The sequence below is a fragment of the Loxodonta africana genome, chromosome 19, assembly GCF_030014295.1.
Source record: "Loxodonta africana isolate mLoxAfr1 chromosome 19, mLoxAfr1.hap2, whole genome shotgun sequence".
Lineage (NCBI taxonomy): Eukaryota > Metazoa > Chordata > Mammalia > Proboscidea > Elephantidae > Loxodonta > Loxodonta africana.
The window spans coordinates 8,934,558-8,957,688 of record NC_087360.1 but is presented as its reverse complement, the minus strand read 5'-3'; the positions used below and the strand labels follow the sequence as shown (position 1 = coordinate 8,957,688).

At 43.7% G+C, this 23,131-nt stretch overlaps 1 protein-coding gene across 2 annotated transcripts; it reads left to right on the top strand.

The window, feature by feature from the left end:
• The first annotated feature begins 951 nt into the window (after positions 1–951).
• ANAPC7 (anaphase promoting complex subunit 7) lies at positions 952–22,375 on the top strand. Of its 2 annotated transcripts, none has more exons than XM_064272185.1 (11): positions 952–1,129; positions 5,172–5,358; positions 6,320–6,439; positions 9,610–9,721; positions 13,395–13,548; positions 14,289–14,431; positions 15,910–16,027; positions 16,555–16,751; positions 18,818–19,042; positions 19,683–19,833; positions 21,349–21,507. In XM_064272185.1, the coding sequence occupies exons 1-11, from the start codon at positions 1,029–1,031 to the stop codon at positions 21,407–21,409; spliced, it is 1,569 nt and encodes a 522-aa protein (XP_064128255.1). In that variant the 5' UTR covers positions 952–1,028; the 3' UTR covers positions 21,410–21,507. The 2 variants fall into 2 exon arrangements, with proteins under 2 accessions (XP_064128255.1, XP_003420349.2); XM_003420301.4 differs by lacking the exon at positions 21,349–21,507 and adding an exon at positions 21,521–22,375 and having other exon boundaries at positions 953–1,129.
• Positions 22,376–23,131: the final 756 nt, after the last annotated feature.

Sequence of the window (23,131 nt, the reverse complement as noted above, 5' to 3'; positions counted from 1 at the left end):
AGTATTTCATTTTACTTGGATCCACAATCAACACCCATGGAAGCAGCAGTCAAGAAATCATATGACATATTGCATTGGACAAATCCACTGCAAAAGACCTCTTTAAAGTGTTAAAAAGCAAAGATGTCACTTTGAGGACTAAGGTGTGCTTGACTCAAGCCACAGTATTTTCAATCACCTCATATGCATGCTAAGCCTGGGCAATGAATAAGTCAGACCAAAGAATTGATGCCCTTGATTTACGATTTTGGAGAATATTAAATGTACCATGAACTACTAGAATGAACAAATCTTTCTCGGGAGAAGTACAACCCGAACGCTCCTGAGAAGGAAGGATGGTGAGACTTGGCTTTACGTACTTCGGACATATCGTCAGGAAGGATATCATGCTTGGTGGAGGGTCAGCGAAAGAGAGGAAGACCCTCAAGATGGATCGACACAGTGGCTGCAAGAATAGGCTCAGGCATAGCAAGGATTGTGAGGATGGTGCAGGACCAGGCAGTGTTTTGTTCAGTTGTACACAGGGTCGCTATGAGTCAGAAGGGGCTGGATGGCACCTAACGACGACGACTTTGAAAATTTTTCAGCGCCCTACTGTATTTTTTCTACTTTTTCAAATTTGATTTTATTTATAATAAATGTGTATACATTTGTAATTAATTTTTGAGGTACACATTCCTCTCCGACTCATCTCACTTCAATTGAGCAATTATTCTTACTGAAAGGTGTTCGGTCCCTAGCCTAGCCCAATGTAAGCCCTCAATAAAGTTTGCGGATTAGGAATGATAACATAATTTTTCCTTACGGGGCGGAGGGGGGATTCCAAATCAAGCGCCCCAGTACGTCACAGGAGGCGCGGGGCGGCCAGGACCTGACTTTTTAAGCAGGCACTACGGAAGTCGCCTATTTTCTTGGAGGCGGTGCCTCACGTGGACCCGATGGACCCCGGCGGGGCCGCCATTTTGGAGGCCTCTCTAGGGCGCCTGTACCGGCCTTCGGTGACGCTGCCTGCGGCTTCGTCGGGTAGAATGAACGTGATAGACCACGTGCGGGATATGGCGGCCGCGGGGCTGCACTCCAACGTGCGGCTCCTCAGCAGCTTGTTACTGACGATGAGTAACAATAACCCGTGAGTCGAGGCGGGGAGCGGCTGGGCTGAGAGAAAGCGGCGCCGGTTTGGGAGCGGGGTGGAGCGGCCGCGGGCCCCAGGTGAGGCTCAGGTGTCAGCGAGGCCTCGTCGGCGGATCCGACGTGGGAGCGCACGGCGAGTTCGCTGGGATGAGCTCCCCGCGGAGGACTGCACGGCGGGAGGTTCCCAGGATTGCCCTGAAGGGGGTCCCCCGAAAGGATTGCCCTGGAGAGTGTCCCCCGAAAGTTGGGAGCGACCGGTTTGCTGAGGCACCTGGCGCCGAGCAGAGCGGCTGTCAGGCGTCGCTGGGCTGAATCCTGCCCTCCCGGCTCCTTCCGGAAGAACGTTTTCCCGCTCTCGGCAGCTCCAGGGGGCCCAGCCCCCTGCCTTTTATTCCTTTTTCCCACCCTTGGGATTGCCTTTCTCCTTTGAGTGTATCGCCTAGACAATCCCCTGAAAACGGGCGGCTCCCTCAATGATCAGGTGGGAGTGGCGCCTCTTTATGTCAGGTCCCAGGACTCCCAGGAGATGCAGAGCGTGCCCCTTTCATATTCTCACAGCTGCCACTTACTGAGTCTTAGGATGGATGAAGCACCGGCGTCATTCCAGCTGTGATCGCATTGTCATTCCCCTGCTTAAAATCCTCCATTGTGCTCAACATAGCCTGCAAGGCCCAACCCGGCTTCATCTCCTTTGCTCTGCTCACTGCCTTCCAGCCCCCTCGACAGTTCTTTCTGTGACTTAAACGCATCAGGCTTGTTCTCACCTCTGGGCCTTTACACTGCTCTTCCTGCTGCTTCATTCAGTTTTCAGCTCAGATATCCCTCCTGGAGAGCCCTTCTCTGACCACTAGAATTGTCCCTTATCCCTACTCTTCTAGCCGATTGCTCTGTTTTATTTTCTGCATCACTCTTGTCACTGATGAAGTTCTGTTATTTCATCTACATCTACCTCCCCTGCCAGACCGTAGGCATCATGAGGGCAGGAGCCCTATTAATTGCCTTCCCTGCTGTATCTTTAGCACTTAACCTGGTGTGCAGTAAGCACTCATGTGTTTATTAAGTGTGATAAGCAAGTGGGTACGATCTCTGGTGAAATACCTTGTCCAACTTCACACATTTAGTAGGTGGAGGATCCGGGATGGGACCTTGGTCCTCTCTGCCTCCGTGCTGACCCACCACAGCCTAAATGGCATTGCGGTTGAATTTCCTACTTAGCATGGACCCAGTGTGGTTGGTCTGCTCTAGAAGCAGTCTACGTCAGAAGAGAAAGGCCTTAAGTGCCTGTAGTGCAGCCACTGCTTCCCATTTCATTTCCATGAACGTGCTTTGGACTTCACTCTGTGAGACCCATCATTTTGCCACCATCCACTTAATGCTGACAGCAAGGAGCCCTGGCTTCTGTCAGCCTTCTGTGTTTATTCTGGAGCCTTTCACTTGCTCCAGAGTGATTTGCCAAAGCATATGGTTTCCACACTTGGGATTTATGCACCAGTTAGTCATTACTCATTGTTTCTTTTTCTTTTTTTTTTAATTTATTTATTGGGCTTTAGGTGAAAGTTTACAAATCAAGTCAGTCTCTCATACAAAGAGCCGTACACACCCTGCCGTGTACTCCCAGCTGCACTCCCCTTAACGATACAGCACACTCCTCCTCTCCATCCTGTATTCCCCGTATCCATTCAACCAGCTCCTGTCCCCCTCTTCCTTCTCATCTCACCATCAGGCAGGAATCGCCCACATGGTCTCATGTGAGTCTAGGCCAATCCTTGTCTGTAGAGTTGGTTTCAGGAATGGTTCCAGTCTTGGGCTATCAAAGGGTCCGGGGTACTCATTGTTTCTTGAAGAAGTTATAGGATACTCTGATCCTCTGGCTGCTCTTTAGTTAGCCTACGCTTCTTCATATGAAGTTCGACTGGCAGCTTCCTAGCTTCTGCCTCTAGAGGAGAATATCAATAAAGAAGAGCAGACACAACATGTATCTATATATTTAAGTTCTAACCTTTATATTTTAAAATTTCTTACTGAATAGGCAGTTACATGCTAATAGTTTAAAAAAAGTACAGAAAGGGTTGTTGTTAGTTGTCTCAGTAACAGAATGAAACTATTGCCCTGTGCTCTGTCATCTTATATGCAGATAGTGTCTGTCCCTAGCTCCTGAGCACCACACCACCATTCCCTTCTCCAGAGGCCACAGTTGTTAACAGTTTTTCATGTATCATTCCTGAGAGAACCTCACCTCTGCCCACATAAATAGGTGTGTATGTTACATTATATAAATACCTGAATGTGTTCTGTGTATATGATGATACTTTGTTCTTTATCCAAGCATCAGATACATACTTCTCACTAAATACATAGAATCTCAGAGTTGGAAGAAATCTGAAGTCATCTGCACTGTACCTTACAGTTCTTGAATTTCCTTTGTAACTTGATCTAGTGTTTAGCCTATCCTTTTTTTTTATTATTATTTTTTATAAGGAGATAGAATTCACATAAGATAAAATTCAACCTTTAAACTGTCGAATTACATGGTTTTTAGTATATTCATAAGGTGTGTAACCATCACCACTACCTTAATTCCGGAACATTTGATCACCCTGCACAAAAAGAAATCCACACCCATTAGCAGTTACTCTCCGTCTACCCTTCCCCAGCCCCTGGCAACCACTGCATATTTACTTTCTGTCCCTATGGTACCTGTTCTTGAATACTCCTCCATTTGTTGAGAAACTCACTGTCTACAGAGTTCTTTCACTCACTTTGTTCTTTAATTTTAAGCAGCTATAGTTTCTACCTGTCAAAGAAAACCATGTTAAGCTCCTTTTCATTTGGGAATGAAGGGGCAGGGTGGGATTGGAAATTAAAAGTATGAGTTTCCCATTAAGAATTCAGAATGCTGGCTTCTAGCCAGTTATAGTGCTTACGAGCAGTATTCAAGGTTAAAGAAAAAGTTTTGAAACATTGGGTCCTTTACACTGTCCGTAAACCCCTAACACTCAAGAAAATAAGAATTGATCTAGTGTTAATAATTTACTTTTGGATTAAAAAAAAAATTATATCAAACAAGGCTAACCGTCTTTCAATATGGCATTTTCTTCAGTATTTGAAGAGTTTTCAAGTCCTTCCAATCCTTTATGTTCAACTTCTTCCTATAAAGGATTCAAATGGTGAGGTTTCCCTTTTCCAGGTTTTTGACCCGTCTTTGGTAACATAGTTAAATTGTTGTGATTCCTCTCCTTTATCTATATTATCCTTGAAATTTGATGTTAACATCAGAGTGTGGACAGATATATTTCAGACTGTTAAGAGGGCTTAGATTAAAGGAGGAGGGGGAAAAGCTTACTGCATTTTTTCTTCATAAATCTCTGTTATTGGATTTGATTTATGGGTATGCATTGCTTTTATAAGTAAAGGTGAGAAGGCAGAGGGGGACAGAAGTTGGTTGAATGGACATGGGGCATACAGGGTGGAGAGAAGAAGTGGGCTGTCACATTGTAGGGAGGGCAACTAGGATCAGACAACAATGTGTATATAACTTTTTGTATGAGAAACTAACCTGAATTGTAAACTTTTACTTACAGCACAGTAAAAAAAAGAAATAAGGAAAAATTTAAAGTATATTAAAACAGAGAGTAATTTTTTTTTTTATTGAGCTTTAAGTGAAAGTTTACAAATCAAGTCAGTCTCCCATACAAAAACTTACATACAACCTACTATGTACTTCTAGCTGCTCTCCCCCTAATGAGACAGCACACTCCTCCTCTCTACCCTGTATTCCCCGTGGTGACCATTCAGCCAGCTTCTGTCCCCCAAAACAGAGAGCAGTTTAAGACAATACCCTAAATGTGTTGACTGTATTAGCATAGAGTGACTTTCATGCCTCCCAGTTTAGGGACTAGCATTTAAGGTGTGTTGACCTTTTTGTAAGCTATAATTATACAAGACTTTGTGCTAGGCTTATGTGGACAATAAAGGAGGTGTTTTGGCTACATTTATTTCAAAATAACCCATGTAGGGAATGTACTGTTTTTGTTTTCCAGTGAGCTGTTCTCCCCATCTCAGAAGTACCAGCTTTTGGTATATCACGCAGATTCTCTCTTTCATGACAAGGAGTATCGCAATGCTGTGAGTAAGTACACCATGGCTTTGCAGCAGAAGAAAGCCCTGAGTAAAACTTCCAAAGTGAGACCTTCGACTGGAAATTCTGCATCTACTCCACAGAGTCAGGTAATGGAGAGACTAGAAGACTCTAGAGACAGCTGATTCGATGTAGATGATAAAATGAAAAGTAATTTAAAAAGGGAGCTGACGGGGGAAGCAAAGATAACCACTTTTTGGGTGCAGGAATGCATCCCATTGAGCATTAGGGGTTAAGAGCAATGTTCACTCTGTAGGAACCTGAAAGTAGGATGAAACGTGGTCTGGGCCTTAACCAGAGCCACACGTTGTCCCTCCCCTTTGTGCAAACACAACTCTAAACGTAAAATGTTTATAATTCTAATGGAAATATGACTTTTAAATTTCCATTCGATTGTTGGAACTGTGAGTACTTGGGAAAATTTATGGGAAATAATTTAAGAATTCTCAGCAATTTTGGTGGCTTGATAAATACTAGTTATATAAGGGGAAATAACTTGTAATGTCCTCACCATTTGACTGAGCCATCCCATTGCTAGAAATTAACCATCCAGTAGACTCACAAAAGGTCTCCAGGGTATCTAAGGCTGATCATTGCAGCACTGTTTATAATAGTAAGACACTGGAAATAAGTGTCAATCAGAAGGGCCTGGTTAAATTATAGTTTAGCCTCTTGTGGACATTTCACGTAAATGGAGTCATACTATATGTGGTGTTTTGTTTTCGGCTTCTTTCACTCTGCATCACGTTTCCAAGGTTCGTTCGTGTTGTCACATGGATCAGTACTCCATGACTGAATAATATCTCGTTGTATGCGTATACCACATTTGTTTATCCTTTCATCAGTTGATGGGCATTTGGATTGTTCCACCTTTTGGCTACTATGAATAAGGCTGCTGTGAGCATACCTGTACAAGTTTTTGTGTGGGTTTATGTTTTCAGTTCTCTTGGGTACATACCTAGAGGTGAAATCGCTGGGTCATACGGAAACTCTGTTTAACTTTTTGAGGAAATGCCAGCCTTTTGAAGAGGTGTTTTCATTACCTCTTAGTGTCTTCCATCTGAAATTGAAGTGAAATACAAAATGGCTGAGTGCTATACAATGCTAAAACAAGATAAAGATGCTATTGCCATACTCGATGGGATACCTTCAAGACAAAGAACTCCCAAAGTAAGTTGCATTAACACCTTGTTATGTCTTCTCCCAGCCCTGCTCCCCCATATTTTCTGTGTGCATCAGGGAGTCCATTGAACGTGCTGTTCAAGACTCTCTCACCTTGTTCCTCTGCTGATGCCGTGGGGATAAGTGAGATAGGTGAACAACTCTCTTACAAGACCCTGAAAATTCAGCTGGTGAAATGGTCGCTGCAGAATTCTACACGGGCTTATTCTCCTTTCTTATTTTTTACTCTAGGAAATAGTGATTTGCAGAACACCTCTGGTGGCAACAACGGTTTTTTTAGAACTTTTTTTTTTTTTAATTCTATGTGTGTGCCCATTTGATAATGGGAATGGTTTTATTAGCCTCCCTTCACTTTTTTTTTTTTTCCCCAGAATCAAGACCGCAAGGTCTATTCGTGCTTATTTGTATATGGAATATGTATTCATGTTTGATTCGATACCATATTATAATGAAGAAAACACCTCTGACTGAAGTCAAAAGATTTGGTGTCTTGTCTGAGTTTAGAGCCTACAAGCTGTGTGCATTGTGAACTCGGGCAAGTTAACTAGTCTGAGCTTTATTTTTTTTCTTATTTATAAGATGTGGATATATACTAATAGATACTAATATCATCTCTGCTAACTTTTGTGAAAAATAAGTTCATGTATGTGAAAATACTTTGTAATGTTCTGTAGCATCTTTGACCACAGTGTTTTTTTGAAGTCCAGTTTAGAAGAGCAGTGAGAATCCTTGCTCCAAGGATGGGATTTACATCATTATTTAATATTCTAAAAATACTTTTATGTCATCTGCCCTCCTCACTGACAAACTGTTCTGTGCAATCTACGCTTAACAATAAGGAATTTTATGAAGATGTCTGTGAACATCCTTCTGCCCTTAAGAGAAAAGGGATCGAAGCAGTAAAGACCTGGTGTGTTTTAGTTAGTGCTACTTCACCACACTGTTGCTGACTTTTAAAAAGTAACCCGTTAAACTTGGTGAAAACATGTTAACGCACCTCACATTGAGAAATTATTTACTCTTTCTGAGTTTTTAAAACGAGGGTATTTCCCCAGTGTATCTATGGTAGTGACTGCTATTAAAAACATTTGGGAGCTTATCCTGTCAACACAGGAAGCTTGGGTGCTGTGTACTAAATTGTGTTTTGGAAATCTACGAGAGCCTTCTCTTACCCCAAGAATAATTTTTTTGTGTATATGAAGGGTGTCTGCGACTATACTCAAGGTGTCTTCCTTTTGGAAGAAGCCATTATGAATGATGTGTATTCCCTATTTATTGGGAATGTACCATGATGCCTTCCTTAATAACTTGTAGCCGTTTGGGGGGCATTTTGGAAAATGAATAATGCAAAAAAGCCCAGTTTTGTGGTATCCAGCGCTCTGGTGTTTACAGTCATCATTCTAAGAGGGACTGGTGGAGTCTGCATTTGGTAGGAGTTCATATCCTTCACTCTGTAGAGCTGTTATAGCCAGGAGCAAACAAAGATGTGTACCTCCAACAGAAACCCATAATATTTACAGCTTTTCTTTCATGTCCGTTGGGGAGTTAACTGGTTTCTCAGTCTGTGTAAAGGACAAGGAAGTGAGTCAAAAGACGTCTAAATGAATGTCTGTTAGCGTATGGTAAACGTTGCCATGCATTCCCTCACATGTTAAAGGAAAATTCCAGTGTTAGAGTATAATTCTCAATAAATCTTCAACTTTTAAGAGTAAACATGCCAACATACAACTTCTCACTCAGTTTTGAAAAATGATCACTGCTTGTGCTTGTAACTGGTGAAATGTGGCTTTATGATATTCCCAAGTAAGGATCTGTTTTTTTTAAAAAACTGACTTTCTCACTAGACAGTACCCATCTCATTCTTTAAAATGACGGTCGTCAAGTAGCTTACAAGGAATTTTGATGTTTGTGGAGACAAATGGTCCATTAGCCATAGTTTATAATAACGAGCAGTCAAAAGGATCTTAAATTTAACCTTTTATTCTCTTCAAGTATTGAGACCAATGCTGGAGTTTTCCTTTAAGTACCTTCCTTTGCATTTTCAAAATAGCCTAAAATGGAAAATCTGAGGCCAGATAAAAACTAGTATTATTTCTAGTATTTCATTACTTCATTGTTTGAATTTGTGTGGATTAATGCCGTACTATATTGTTTTATATACTGTAGGTGTATAATTGGAGCAGATGACCTTCTTCTTGAGAGCCATTTTTCTGAGTAAATATCAGGGTTTTAAGTTGCATAGCAAGCCACAGACAATTGAAGAGATTGGGGATTAACTTTTTGTCTTATGCCCTCATGTTAACTGTTCCTTAGGTTATGATCTGGCAAATGCTGCATTGTATTTAGAATCTGTTCATTTTAAATTGGAGTACTGTTTTCCAGTTTGTACTGTTACTAAGAAAGTCATTCATCCTGTCCCTGTAACTTCTACATTCTTTGGAACTTAATAGAGCTTTCTTAAGTTACATATTTGAATTGTGCTAAAGGTGCAGATGCCTGCCCTCACTGGGTGTAAGTAGTGTAGCCAATACCTGGGTCATTGTCACCTCTGCAGGTCAGTCACCATTTGATTTTTGTAGCACAACTTGGGTGAGTCAGACAGCGCCTGTGGATCAAAGCTTTGAACATTAGAAAGGAAAGAGTCTAGCGTTAGAATGACCCTCAGAGAAAAGCCAAGTGTTTTACTTCTCTAGCTATCTTTTCCTTTTAGGGGAAAATGCATTTGATCCTTCTCGACTAGCCGTGTTAAGAGTTTCTCAGTATTTTAAGTGCATTTAAAATAAGTAAACTTGAATACTTCTCGGCTGGTTCATCTGCCGTCTTGAGATCAAGGAAGAATGAAGGCAACTGTAATTTTGTAACAATTCTCAAATGAATGCTATTCCAGTTTCCAGAGGCAGCAACTTTGGTCCAGATATTGTTGGACCTTTTGGTTTGGTAAGTGAGAGTGTAATGTGACTTTTCTTTTAGAGATGAGAGAACCTAGGAAAAGCAAAGACGGTCATTTCTCTTTTTGTTTCCAAGAATGAGGCTACGGATAGATTTTCCAGTAAAAAGTAAAGGAGTAGCTGGTAATAAAAATCAGGACTTTTTCACGGTGAGATATTTTCTTGGCAGGAGATACTTAACTTACCTTCTTCTGTTTTTGTTTATTACAGATAAACATGATGCTGGCAAACCTCTACAAGAAGGCCGGCCAGGAGCGCCCCTCTGTCACCAGCTATAAAGAAGTGCTAAGGCAGTGCCCGTTAGCTCTTGATGCCATTCTAGGTAGAGACTTTTCTGCTGATGGTGTGTTTACCGTTTAGGGCAGTAGTTCTCAGTCTTGGCTGTACATTAGAATAACTTTCTTTTCCCCCTAAGTTCTATTTATTTTGTTCTTGTTGAGAATATACACAGCAAACAAAACATACACCAAGTCAGCAGTTTCTACTTGTACAATTTACTGACATTGATTATATTATTTGAGTTGTGCAGCCATTCTCACCGTTAGGGGGCAGTGAGTTCGTATTAATGAACTCACTGTCCCCTAAGATTCCTATCTAATCTTTCAAGTTGCTTTTGTCAGTTTGACTCCATATGTTGTTAGGTGCCGTTGAGTCGGTTCTGACTCATAGCGACCCTGTGCACAACAGAACAAAACACTGCCTGGTCCTGTGCCATCCTTACAATTGTTGTTATGCTTGAGCCCATTGTTGCAGCCACTGTGTCAGTCCACCTTGTTGAGGGTGTTCCTCTTTTCCGCTGACCCTGTACTTTGCCAAGCATGATGTCCTTCTCCAGAGACTGATCCGTCCTGACAACATGTCCAAAGTATGTAAGATGCAGTCTCGCCATCCTTCTAAGGAGCATTCTGGTTGTACTTCTTCCAAAATAGATTTGTTCGTTCTTTTGGTGGTCCATGGTATATTCAATATTCTTCGCCAACACCACAATTCAAAGGCTTGAATTCTTCTTTGGTCTTCCTTATTTGTTGTCCAGCTTTCACATGCATATGATGCGATTGAAAATGCCATGGCTGGGGTCAGGCGCACCTTAGTCTTCAAGGTGACGTCTTTGCTCTTCAACACTTTGAAGAGGTCCTTTGCAGCAGATTTGCCCAATACATTGCGTCTTTTGATTTCTTGACTGCTGCTTCCGTGGCTGTTGATCGTGGATCCAAGTAAAACGAAATCTTTGACAACTTCGATCTTTTCTCTGTTTATCGTGATGTTGCTCCCAGTCGTGAGGATTTTTGTTTTCTTTATGTTGAGGTGTGTAATCTACACTGAAGGCTGTGGTCTTTGATCTTTATTAGTAAGTGTTTCAAGTCCTCTTCACTTTCAGCAAGGAAGGTTGTGTCATCTGCATAACACAGGTTGTTAATGAGTCTTCCTCCAATCCTGATGCCCCGTTCTTCTTCATATAGTCCAGCTTCTCAGATTATTTGCTTAGCATACAGATTGAATAGGTATGGTGAAAGAATACAACCCTGGCTCACACCTTTCCTGACTTTAAACCAATCGGTATCCCCTTGTTCTGTTCGAACAACTGCTTCTTGATCTATGCGAAGGTTCCTCATGAGCACAATTAAGTGTTCTGGAATTCCCATTCTTCACAATGTTATCCATAATTTGTTATGATCCACACAGTAGAATGGCTTTGCATAGTCAATAAAACACAGGTAAACATCCTTCTGGTATTCTCTGCTTTCAGCCAGGATCCACCTGACATCAGCAGTAATATCCCAGGTTCCACGTCCTCTTCTGAAACTGGCCTGAATTTCTGGCAGTTCCCTGTCAATACACTGCTGCAGCCATTTTTGAATGATCTTAAGCAAAATTTTGCTTGCATATGATCTTAATGATATTGTTCTATAATTTCCACATTCGGTAGGATGACCTTTTTTGGGAATAGGCATAAATACGAATCTCTTCCAGTCAGTTGGCCAGGAAGCTGTCTTCCATATTTCTTGGCATAGACGAGTGAGCACCTTCAGCACTGCATCCGTTTGTTGAAACATCTTGATTGATATTCCATCAATTCTTGGAGCCTTGTTTTTTGCCAATGCCTTCGGAGCAGCTTGGACTTCTTCTTTCAATACCATTGGTTCCTGATCATATGCTACCTCTTGAAATGGTTGAACATCAACTGATTCTTTCTGGTATAATGACTCTGTATATTCCTTCTATCTTCTTTTGATGCTTCCTGCATCATTTAATATTTTCACCATAGAATCCTTCACTATTGCAACTCAAGGCTTGAATTTTTTCTTCAGCACTTTCACCTTGAGAAATACCAAGAGTGTTCTTCCCTTTTGGTTTTCCATTTCCAGCTCTTTGCACATGTCATTATAATACTTCACTTTGTTTTCTCAAGCCGCCCTTTGAAATCTTCTGTTCAGTTCTTTTACTTCATCAATTCTTCCTTTTGCTTTAGCTGCTCGACGTTCTAGAGCAAGTTTCAGAGTCTCCTCTGACATCCATCTTGGTCTTTTCTTTCTTTTCGATGACCTCTTACTTTCTTCATGTATGATGCCCTTGATGTCATTCTACAACTCGTGCGGTGTTTGGTCACCAGTGTTCAATGCGTCAAAGCTATTCTTCACATGGTCTCTAAATTCGGGTGGGATATACTCAAGGTCATATCTTGGCTCATGTGGACTTGCTCTGATTTTCTTCAGTTTCAGCTTGAAACTCCATATAGATGGTTCTTAAAAGAGCATAATGCCCAAGGTGGACCTTTTTTACTAGTTTAAGTAAATTGTGGTTTGGTTTTAAGATGACTTCAGGGGATATTTTGTTTGAGGTTTAAAGATTATTTCCGGGGAATAGTTTCAGGGGCTTATCCACCTTCCATGGCCCCAGAAAATCTAGAGTTCATGTGATTTTGAAATTCTGTTCTGCATTTTCCCCCTTTTCATCAGAATTCTTTTATCGATTCTTTGATCAAAATGTTCAGTAATGGTAGCTAGGCAGCATCTAGTTCTTCTGGTCTCATGGCAGAGGAGGCAGTTGTTCATGGAGGCAGTTAGCCGCATATTCCATGTCCTCCTCCTATCACTGGCTCTCCCTCTTCCTCTGTTGTTCCAGGTGAATAGAGACCAACTGTTGTGTCTTGGATGGCCGCTCGCAAGCCTTTAAGACCCCAGGCACTATGCAGTAAACCAGGAGGTAGAGCAGAAGGACTAAGCACATAATTAGGCCAGCTGACTGGGATGCTCCGTGAAACCATGACTCTAAACCTCCAAACCAAGAAACCAAATCCCGTGAGGTGTTTGGTTGTACATAAGCAGCCTCAGCAGCTACTCTTATTTTTGGCATTGTTGTAAATATACCTGTCACACAGCTTTGGCCAATTCAGCTTTTTACAGGTGTATAACTTATTGACAGCAGTTACGGTAATTAGCTGTGTAACACGACCCTTAATCAATGCAATTTTTTTATTGCATTTCCCTCCCACCCCTGTAAACACTAATACACTTTGGTCTCTATACATTTGCCCTTCCTTACCTTTTTATATGTGAGATCATATGATATTTGTCCTTCCGTGACTGACTTATTTCACTCAGCATATGCCTTCAAGCTCTGTCTGTACTGTAGCATATATCAAGACTTCATTTCTCCTACTGGCTGAGTAGTATTGCATTGTATGTATGTACCACATTTTTGTTTATCTATTTATCTGCTGATGGGCATCTAGATTGTTTCCCCTTTTGGCTATCGTGTATAGCGCCGCAATGCACATCAGTATAAGAATAGCCTTACTTTTAAAAGATGCCCAAGCCTCACCTCCAGAAGATTACCATTGCTACATATTCTCTCACTGACCCAGAAATAGTAAATCTGCGTCTTGCTTAGGATAAGAGAGGAGCTGCCCGTGGAGCCTGGGCAGAGCGTAGCTTGTTGCTTCTTGTGGAGAAAGGACTCGGGGCCTCATCTCCTTCCTGTTTTCTTTTGTACAGGTTTGCTGTCCCTTTCTGTAAAAGGTGCAGAGGTGGCATCCATGACAATGAACGTGATCCAGACCGTGCCTAACTTGGACTGGCTCTCTGTGTGGATCAAAGCATATGCTTTTGTGCACACTGGTGACAACTCGAGAGCGATTAATACCATCTGGTGAGAGCCACAACTTAACTAATGTGCTTGAGGCCCTTTCCTTGTCTGGAGGCTTGATGTATCTAAATTAGGAAAACAGAAAAACAAGATGTTTATCTCTTAGTGTTGCAGTCTGTTGTCTCGGGGTTTTGTTAGCGTCTGAAGATACTGAAGGGTCCCAGATGTAATCACCTCTGGTCCTGTGTTAAAAATGTACAGTTGGACTGAGTTCAGCTCTGTACTTACAAAGGTGGTAATCCTGGCAAAGCAGACTTCCTAGTGTGTCATATGCTTGAACCTGGGTGAAAATCTGTTTTGAGGCCCCAGAAGCATATTTGGTTGCAGTATCTGATGTGAGTTGCCTTCTTAGGACTTGGATTTTCATTCTAGTCAGGTAAAGTCCAAGGACAAGAGACTGGGGTGTGTATACAGAGCCATCCGGTTCAATTAAGAAGTAGCTGTCACTTGTGAATGATAATACATTTAATGTCGTTTACTGTATATTGCCCTAGGAAAAACTTCAACCAGAAAGTTCTTTCTGGGTAGTGAAAGATCTCTCCTTTATTCTGCATTTGCTACCTTTGCCTGTACAGCTTCATTTTAAATCATAAGCTTAAGTAAGAAAATCTAAGTGCACAGTAGTTTTTAAAGTTTTTTATTATGATAAATATATAGATTGAAAAGAGAATGGTAGCCATCAACCAGACTCAACAATGAGGATTTAGAATCGGTTTTAAGGTTCAATGTTTAATGTCTTAAAGTTCACTGGAGAAAAAGTCCTTACTGCGGGATAACGTGGACCTGCTGGGAAGCTTAGCCGATCTGTACTTCCGAGCTGGAGACAATAAGAACTCTGTCCTCAAGTTTGAACAGGCGCAGATGTTGGATCCTTATCTGATCAAAGGCAAGTGTGATTCTTGGGGTGGGGCGGGCGCGGCTATAGCGGGGGCAGATCAGAGAAGACAGGGAGGAACTGTAGCAGAACTCCTGATAGCATTTTTCATGGAAATATTTTGTAAAAATTTATTACACCAGCCCGTTCCCTTTCTTTAGGTCTTAACACATGTCTCTAACACTTTTGTAATTCCATTTTGAGCAGTTGTTTTAGCTTGAATTTAAGTAAAGCCTCCCCACAGATCATCATTTGGCTTTTTTTCTTTTTAGGGGGTCATAGCCCCTCCTTATGATTTATAAAATTTATGACGTGCCTAACTGAGAATTTGGATGGCATCCCAGAGCCATATAGCCTTTTAGGGAATTTTGTCTTACTGGGTTGTTAGAATAATTAAAAAGGAATAAGTGAACCAGATATTAAGAAAGGGATCAGGTGATTGAAGGAAGTAATTAGGGATCATCAACCAAAAAATCAGCGATCTGAAAGAAGAATGCGGCTGAAGGGCTAAGCCAGAGACACTTCCAAAGGAAGCTGTCAGGTGACTGGTGGTGAGTGGAATGCGTGTGCCAGGAATAGTGAGACTAAGCATAGATAGATAGGATGAGGTCTGCTTGGAAAGAACTAAAAAAGGTCCCCAGAACAATACAGCCTGTGACCATACAGTCAGCCGTCTCACAGGCTCTTAAGCCAAGAGAATGGCAGAACAGGGAGGGGACCTTTACAGCAGGTAGGTGGGGAAACAGACCCAGAATGAGTTTGTTTGCTCAGGGTCTCCCTGGTGGTCGGTGCTTATTCCTGTTCTCCAAGCTGTGCACACCCATGATAAGAAGGCTGTTCTGGAAATACTAATCTGCAACAGTAGGCAGCCTGGCATCAAGCTCAGGCCTGAGAGCAGAGGCCAGCAGGAAGTGTTGCATAACCTTGGCAACATGGGAGTCGGCAGGGCTCGCAAAGAGTAGGGGAGAATGGTGGCAAGAGATGGGTGACCCCTGTGAGCAGAGGCCCTTTTATAGAATGCTTGGAAAACCAGTGAGCCAAAACTCGATTCCAGAAAGAACTACATGCTTTTTCTGGAATAGGCCAACTCTTTGTGAGACTAACCGGCACTTTGAGCACATCAAGCGTTTTACTCCTGACTCTGCCTGGAGCTCTGGGAAGAGAGAATTTATTTGATGCCGTTTCTGGTCATGAGTTGGTATAGCTACACATCACGCCGCAGGATGTAGGGACAAAGTGTTCCTGAAAATAATGGGCGTTCAGATTGTGAGGTAGGTCCTTCTGCTCCTTTATCTTTTTGGATGAGGTTTGCCGTTCTGATGGTGATTTTGTAAGAAATTGAAAGTACTGGTGGAGGAGCCCTTAATGGAAAAGGTGCAGACCCTCAGGTGCTAGGGCCTGATGTGGGGCGTGTCCAGGTTGCTGCTCTTTTATAAAGGACCTGCTGCTTTGCTCAAAGAACCTCCTCTTGCTCCGTCCTTCCTTTCCAGGCATGGATGTGTATGGCTACCTCCTGGCTCGAGAAGGGCGTCTGGAGGACGTGGAGAACCTCGGCTGCCGCCTTTTCAACATTTCGGACCAGCACGCAGAACCCTGGGTGGTCTCTGGGTATGTTTGGCCGTTTGCCTTTCTCCCAGTTTTCCATAAAGTCTTGGGGAAATTGTGCTTCCTCCGGGATAGAATCTAGGTTAAAGGCAGAGGTGTGAGAGGTAATTAGACCTGAATTCAAATCGTGGTCACATTGCTCACGTCTCTGAGTCTGTTTTTTGTTATTTGGAAAATGGGGATAGGAGCCCCTGCTTGATGGGGGTGACATGGAGTGAGATAGTGAGCCAGCAGCCCAGGAGATGCTGCTCTCTGCTGACCTGGCTTCACAGTGTCTTATCTAACAAACTCATCTAGGTTATTGGGTTCTTCTTCCTTAGTTTTTCCCTTCCATATCAAGATTTTCTCCCTTCAGTATTGAGTGGATCTTTTTGTCTGTTTTGCTTTTTCAGTGATATCTTAGGTTAAAGCTCTAAGTGAGGTTTGTAATAAGGAGCATGTGTAGGGCCTTTTCTTTGACTTTTGCATGAAGTTTCTCTAGAACCTCCTCTCAGGTGGCCTGTGGCTGTTTTTTTTTTTTCCCCCTCTAGGTGTCACAGCTTCTACAGCAAACGCTACTCCCGGGCCCTCTACTTAGGGGCCAAGGCCATTCAGCTCAACAGTAATAGCGTTCAGGCTTTGCTACTGAAGGGAGCAGCACTTAGGAACATGGGCAGAGTCCAAGAAGCCATAATCCACTTCCGCGAGGCCATACGGCTCGCCCCTTGTCGCTTAGATTGTTATGAAGGTAAGACAGAAAATGTGGACGAGGAGTGGCAGCCTGCATGTGTGGAGGCACCTGGCTCGAAAGCTTCATTAGGCCAACGGTTCCCAAACGCTGTTGTGCGTGAGGATTATCCAGGGGGCTTTTAAAAATCCCACAGGCAGGTCACAACACTGGTTAAATGTGCCACTAATTAATACTGGTAAAATCAGAGTGGCTGGGCTTGGGCGATGGCGTCAGGATTTTTTAAAGACCCCAGGTAATGCCAGCGTGCAGACAAGTGTGGGAACCATTGCATTAGGCAGTTAGATTCACCGAGGGCTGTCCCTGGATTCTTCCAGAACTTTCAGAATCCATCATCTTACTCTGTTTTTGGTGGGGGTAGTTTTTTATCTTTCCTTCCCCCCCAAAATGTGTCCTGCTCAGTAACTGCCGGGCATGGTGCTGGATCACTTGGGTGTGTCTTTATAGGGAACTCTACATCCGTACAGCAGTGTTGGTGTGGGAACGGGTCTGTTTGTTGTGACCTCCAAAGTGGGCACGATCAGGGTCACTCTTTGTTTGCTATATAATATTTTAAGCTCATGTGAACTAACCCTCAGGGTTCAAAGGAGCTATGCCAGCTTCAGCAACATTGGTGACTCAGTCACAGACATTAAAATAGAGCTTACAAGATGCAGTTCCTCCAAAGCATATTTTTACAAGGATTTAAAAATAAACCCAGGAGCCTAGCAGCGACTTGCTCTTAACGGCGAGATGAGTTCGAATTTGAGAAATAAAAATTTCGGCACTGGGGTAAGGCACAGATCTGCGTGTGTACCCTGCGAGCTGTGCCCCTTGGGGAGGGAGTGTCGCCTTCGTTCTTAAGCCCTAGCAAACCAAGCTTTTGGTTTCAGATCATAATCATGAAACTGTGACTGTCCTAGCCCCCCATTCTGCAGCATGCCTGTTGTACAGAGCCCAGCAGGGCTGACATAGAAACCCCCCACAGCACTTGGGAATGAGGGTGCTTGGGGGACAGGGGACGTTCTCCAGTGGGCCAGTGAGGTGTCATGGGCTGCCTGCTCTCAAGCTGCCATTTGGCGATTTGGGCAACGATGGGTCGAGTTATAAGTTAAATCTTCTCGTGCTTTTGCACCTTCCAGTACAGCACCTGTCCTTTCCTGGTCAAGGCCCTGGATTAGTGAGGTGCATTCTTTCCATTTCCTTCTGAAATTCCATTGTGGCTTTAGCGGGGGAGTAAAACTACTCAATAAGAGCAAACAGCTGTATTCTGAGTCCAACACATTGCCCTTAAGAGTTAGCTACTTTCTGGTTAAGTTACGACGGTGTTTGGTAGAGTGTGCACGCGTGTTGTGCATGCTGCTGGGTTGGAGGAAGATGCAGACAGAACCTGCCAGGGCTTCTGTGGGTTTGGAGTTGAAGCTCTTTTCTTGTTTTGATGAGTACTTTGGCATGAATAGTTTAGAGTTGACTCTACTTGAAGTGACCCCATAGGGCATCTTGCTGCGGGTGTGAAGAGGCAGGAGCTGCAAATCTCATTATATCTGGTTCATCTGATCAGGTGCTTTCCGTTGAGTTGAGGGGTCTGTGTTTCCAACGAAAAAATCTTCCTTTCTCCTACTGGTGGCTTGCAGTAGGTCCTTTTAGTTTGTAGAACCAGACGTTCGATTTCGGGTGGTAGGTGCCTTCCCCCCGTAACCTGGGACAAAAGGTGACTGAATGCAGCTGGACGGTGTGACCATGTGTTGATGGTCAGGAGCAGGCAGACTAACGACTGGTGTTTTTGTTCTTCCAACGTTTGTGTGGGCTGCCTCGGCGCTGCGTTTCCTTAGGCCTGTTTGTTTCCTTCTCTAACCAAAGGTGCCTTTGTGCAGTGCAGGCTTTTTCCACATTCATCAAGTGCTCTGGGGAAGAGAACTTCATAGCTATTCCATCAACATACCCTCCCGTCTAATCTCCCCATCAGTTTTCCCCCAGCCTGCCTTTGTCTGAAAATGTGAGAGTTTGCAGTTTGGAAGGCTGTCAGAGTGGAAGCGTGGCTTGGAATGGTAATGTGCCTGAACTTCTCTCGTGTTTTATTTTCCCAGGGCTCATCGAATGTTACTTAGCCTCCAACAGTATTCGTGAAGCGATGGTAATGGCGAACAACGTTTACAAAACTCTGGGAGCGAATGCACAAACCCTCACCCTTTTAGCCACTGTTTGTCTTGAAGACCCAGTCACACAGGAGAAAGCCAAAACGTTATTAGATAAAGCCCTGACCCAGAGGCCAGACTACATTAAAGCCGTGGTGAAAAAAGCAGAGCTACTTAGTAAGTGTGTCTTATTTTCTCAACCATTCAGTGTTAATTTTTATAGAACCTGACCTCACTTGGATTCCCCAGACCCAGCTGGTTCTAGTCGACCAGAAAGATCCTTTTTGCTGCCTGTTTGGATTGGTTGATGTTTAGCACAACTACATGGAGCTGGCGTCTACCTGCCTGGCTAGGTGGCGGCTGACTTTATTTTGGACTGCCTGAAACCAGCTATGGTTGGTTGGTACGTGTTTAGCTTACTTTGATCTGAACTAGTTTGGGCTGAACACAACTGGATTTATCCAGCTTGAACTATTTTGAGCCATCTGGATTCTCTTTTGACTTCCCTTTTAGCCTTGGTTTCTTCAGTCCTGATCTGTGATCACCTCCTGGGTTTGGGCTAGTTTGGCAAATACAGTGCATTTGGAAGTCAGGGTGAGAGTACATTTCAAACATCAGAACTCAAACCTCAGGCTTCCTCGGGGACAGGAGTTCCGATGAGCTTGCTCCCGTTCCTGCGGCACCGTTATTCTCCCGGTGACACCCAAAGATCCAGCGTTAGGTTGCGCCCATCGTGGTGGTTCGTGTAGATGAATGGAGATGGGAATGTATTTTCAAAATTTTGTTGGAGGAAAATGAAGGGTTTTTGTCTTTTCAGGCAGAGAACAGAAATACGAAGATGGAATTGCTTTGCTGAGGAACGCACTGGCTAATCAGAGTGACTGTGTCTTGCATCGGATCCTAGGAGATTTCCTTGTAGCTGTCAATGAGTATCAGGAAGCAATGGACCAGTATAGTATAGCGCTAAGGTAGGCACGTAGCCTCCCGGGGGGAAGGTTGATGAGGAGGGACAGAGGAGGCAGTGGAACTCTGTAACAGGACTTCTAGAAACACGTACACACAGTCGGTACCCAGAGCGGAGGGCAGAATGATAATAGTCATAGTGGAAGAGCTCTTGGGGAATTCAGGATTCCTCAATTTTTTTCTTAAGTCTATTCGCAACCTTAAAACCTGTTTCACTCACAGCCAACCTTCTTCACATCTGTAACACCTGTTTTCCTTTGACAGCTTATCTCCCTGTCTTTGCCCACACATATATGTATTTTTATAGGGTTACAAGTAGTATATATTTTATATTCTGCTTTTTAAAATTCAGACATTGTTAAGTCCTTTCCCATGTTTCTAGCTACTGTAGTAGTTAAGAACTTGAGCTTTGACGTTTGAATACTACTTTCATCACCTATTTATTGTTCTCTTGGGCAAGTTACTAACAAATTTCCTTGTCTATATCTACCTACCTTAAAAAAAACCTTACTAGGTATTAAATGATTAAATGAGGATTAAATGATTATTTCATGTAAAGCTCTTAGCACTGTGCCTGGTACATAGTAAATACTTAATAAATAGTGGTATTATTACTACGTAACATAGAAGTGATTTCTTTGAGGGTTGTCTGTGTGTGTGTAAGGTTATGGTGAAGGCCTGTCTGTCATGGAGTCTGATCATGTTCATCTACTCACTAAGCAGACAGGTGAGCACCAGTCGTGTGCCTGGCATCTCATTCACCAGGGGGGATGCTGGGAGCGCAGTCTGAGGGAGCCAGACGTGCAACATGATTGGTACCACGTGCTAAATGTTTTCATAGCAGTCTGCAGACTGCGGGGTCAGGGGCAGCCTGGGACTGGAGTGAGAGCTGTATGGAAGGTCTCAGAGGAGGTGTTTCAAATCAGTTACAGTTATATAAGGAGGAATAGAATGCCAACATGGTTTTTGTCTGCTTCTTGGAAGCCCAGAGCAAACAGAAAATAAAACAGCAGCCTTTCATCAGGGCTGGGATGTGCTTGGGATTGACACCTGCTGGCGGGGGGGATGGTCACAAGGCAAGAAGCAAGACTACGTAGGAGACAAATGTCAGAAGCTTTTGGGGGTTGTGGGCATGTGTAAGGACCCTTAGCTGCTGAGCTTGAATGCCCACATACAGGCTAGCCTTGGGGTCCAGGGGTCTAACCTAGGAGTTTGCACATCTGTTCCATGGTACAGCATTGTTGACTACTGAAATACTGGTACGTTTTAATTACAACATGGAACAGTTTTATTCACAGAAAATAATTCTTCTGTAACCCCATAGCTCAAAAACTCAATACAGAAATTACATTTGAATTTTCTTATTAATGTTTGTTTGCTACTTTTCCATTTGTTATGTGGTAGCTTTCTCTGGCAGAATTCTAGGGGTAATGGGTGTGAAAATGTTCTGAAATTTTATGGAGAAAAACTCAAGCTGAGAATTCTAAAAATTAGGCAAAGACACCTTTTTTCACTTCTAGTGGTGGACCCCCTCGATGCAGCCCGTGGAACCCGGAGTTGTTTGGAGAGGCCAGGCTTTAGCAGCTTCTCTGTGACTGTGGTCATTTCATTGCCGGGCCAGGGAGATGACGAGTCAGCCAGCAAGAAGCCAGGCAGAGATTCAGGCCTCTCCTTTGTTTTGTTGTCCCCTAGTTTGGACCCCAATGACCAGAAGTCTCTAGAGGGGATGCAGAAGATGGAGAAGGAAGAGAGTCCCACGGATGCCACTCAGGAGGAGGATGTGGACGACATGGAAGGGAGTGGGGAAGAAGGGGACCTGGAGGGCAGCGACAGTGAGGCAGCCCAGTGGGCCGACCAGGAGCAGTGGTTCGGCATGCAGTGAGGCAGGAGGCCACACCTGGGCCACACTGACCTGTGCTGAGCAGGGCACAGTGGACGGAAGGCGCCCGTAGGAGCCACTTCCGGGAGGAGGTGATGGCAGCAGGGGTCTCTGCCCCTCGCTGCGGATTTCTAATAGTGACTTCATTTTTAAGAACTGAGCCTGACCAACCTTCCATATATATCTCCACCCTTTCCTCCTGCACCCAAGGAGGACTCTGCTCTGAGCTCTCTGTGAGGCCCACACTCTGGCCGGGGCTTCTGGGACAAGATGTGCTTTTTTTTATAACTTATTTCTAAATCTGAAAGTTCGAGGAATAGACAACGTTGTGTTGGCGATGTTCTGAATGAGTTTAAAGGAGTGGCCAAACATCCCAGAGCAAGGATGTCCTCTCTCCAAACAGTGGCATGAACCGGCCCTCTCCGAAAGGGTCTCCTGTTCCCAGAAGTGGTCGTCCTGGGCTGTCCAGACTTCCCCAGTCACCTCGCTTACTTCTGCAACGTCGGTAATGCCTGAAGCTGACAGTTGCTGTTTTGCAGAACTGTTTTCCTATTTGCTGATCTGGTAACTTGCCTATGTGCCGGGGTGGATCTGAGAAACAGGTGTGACCCAGAGCATGAGCAGAGGCGTACGTGGAATAATAAAGTAATAAAATTGTTTTTTGTACAGTGGTGCTGTTGGGTTGATCAGAATGGAAGCCCTCTTATAGACTCTTAATGTCTTTGGTCTCTTACTCAGAACGCATCAATGCAGCCCCATAATTACCTGCCGTAACTGCGGTAGTCTCCCTTTCTTTCTTCCCTTGGTGTTGGGAGCAGGCGTGGGTTGGAGGCCTCAGGTAACATAGAGCTGGTTCGGCCAATTGCATTTTCAATTGGCCGAAGTTTGGGGCCGATTCTGCCTGGCTCTTTGACTTGGAGAAGGTTGGTGCCCTGGTTTCAGTGTTCTGTTCTGGGTCCATCCTCTCCCCCTTGTTTCTTAAGGTGCCAGTGCCTTTTGAGTATACAATGAACTCTAATTATTTGGAGGTGAGAGTCATGGGGAGGATATGTCACAGCTAACACCAAATTCTCATTAAAACAAAATTAGTGAAAAGATGTTAAAAAATGTGAATTTGATATAAGTAGATATCCAAAAGTATAAAAATAATGTAAATGTGCACTAAACTCAAAACATTTGATAACTGCTGAGTTTAAAATGCTCAGCAAGTTACTGTTAAAATACCTCTCAGTACAAGCCCCAGAGCCTGCCCGGAGTCACCTGGCCACCAAGCTCCAGAGCCCAGCAGGCACATGTGGGGTCGCTGCTAGGATCTCAGTGCTTCCTCCTCTCTGGGCTGAGCAGCTCTTCCAGTCCAGTCCCTGAGAAGAAAGGGGAAGCCTCTGCCATTTCTCTGACTCCTGGAAGGCCAGCCCCCTCCCACT

What these genes read in the sequence shown, in the direction of transcription:
- ANAPC7 (XM_003420301.4), top strand. Translation starts at nt 1,029, where the DNA reads ATGAACGTGATAGACCACGTGCGGGATATGGCGGCCGCGGGGCTGCAC. An exon ending in AGAGCGATTAATACCATCTG is followed by an intron (nt 13,549 to 14,288) that starts GTGAGAGCCACA and finishes AATGTCTTAAAG; the next exon opens with TTCACTGGAGAAAAAGTCCT. An exon ending in GAACCCTGGGTGGTCTCTGG is followed by an intron (nt 16,028 to 16,554) that starts GTATGTTTGGCC and finishes TTCCCCCTCTAG; the next exon opens with GTGTCACAGCTTCTACAGCA.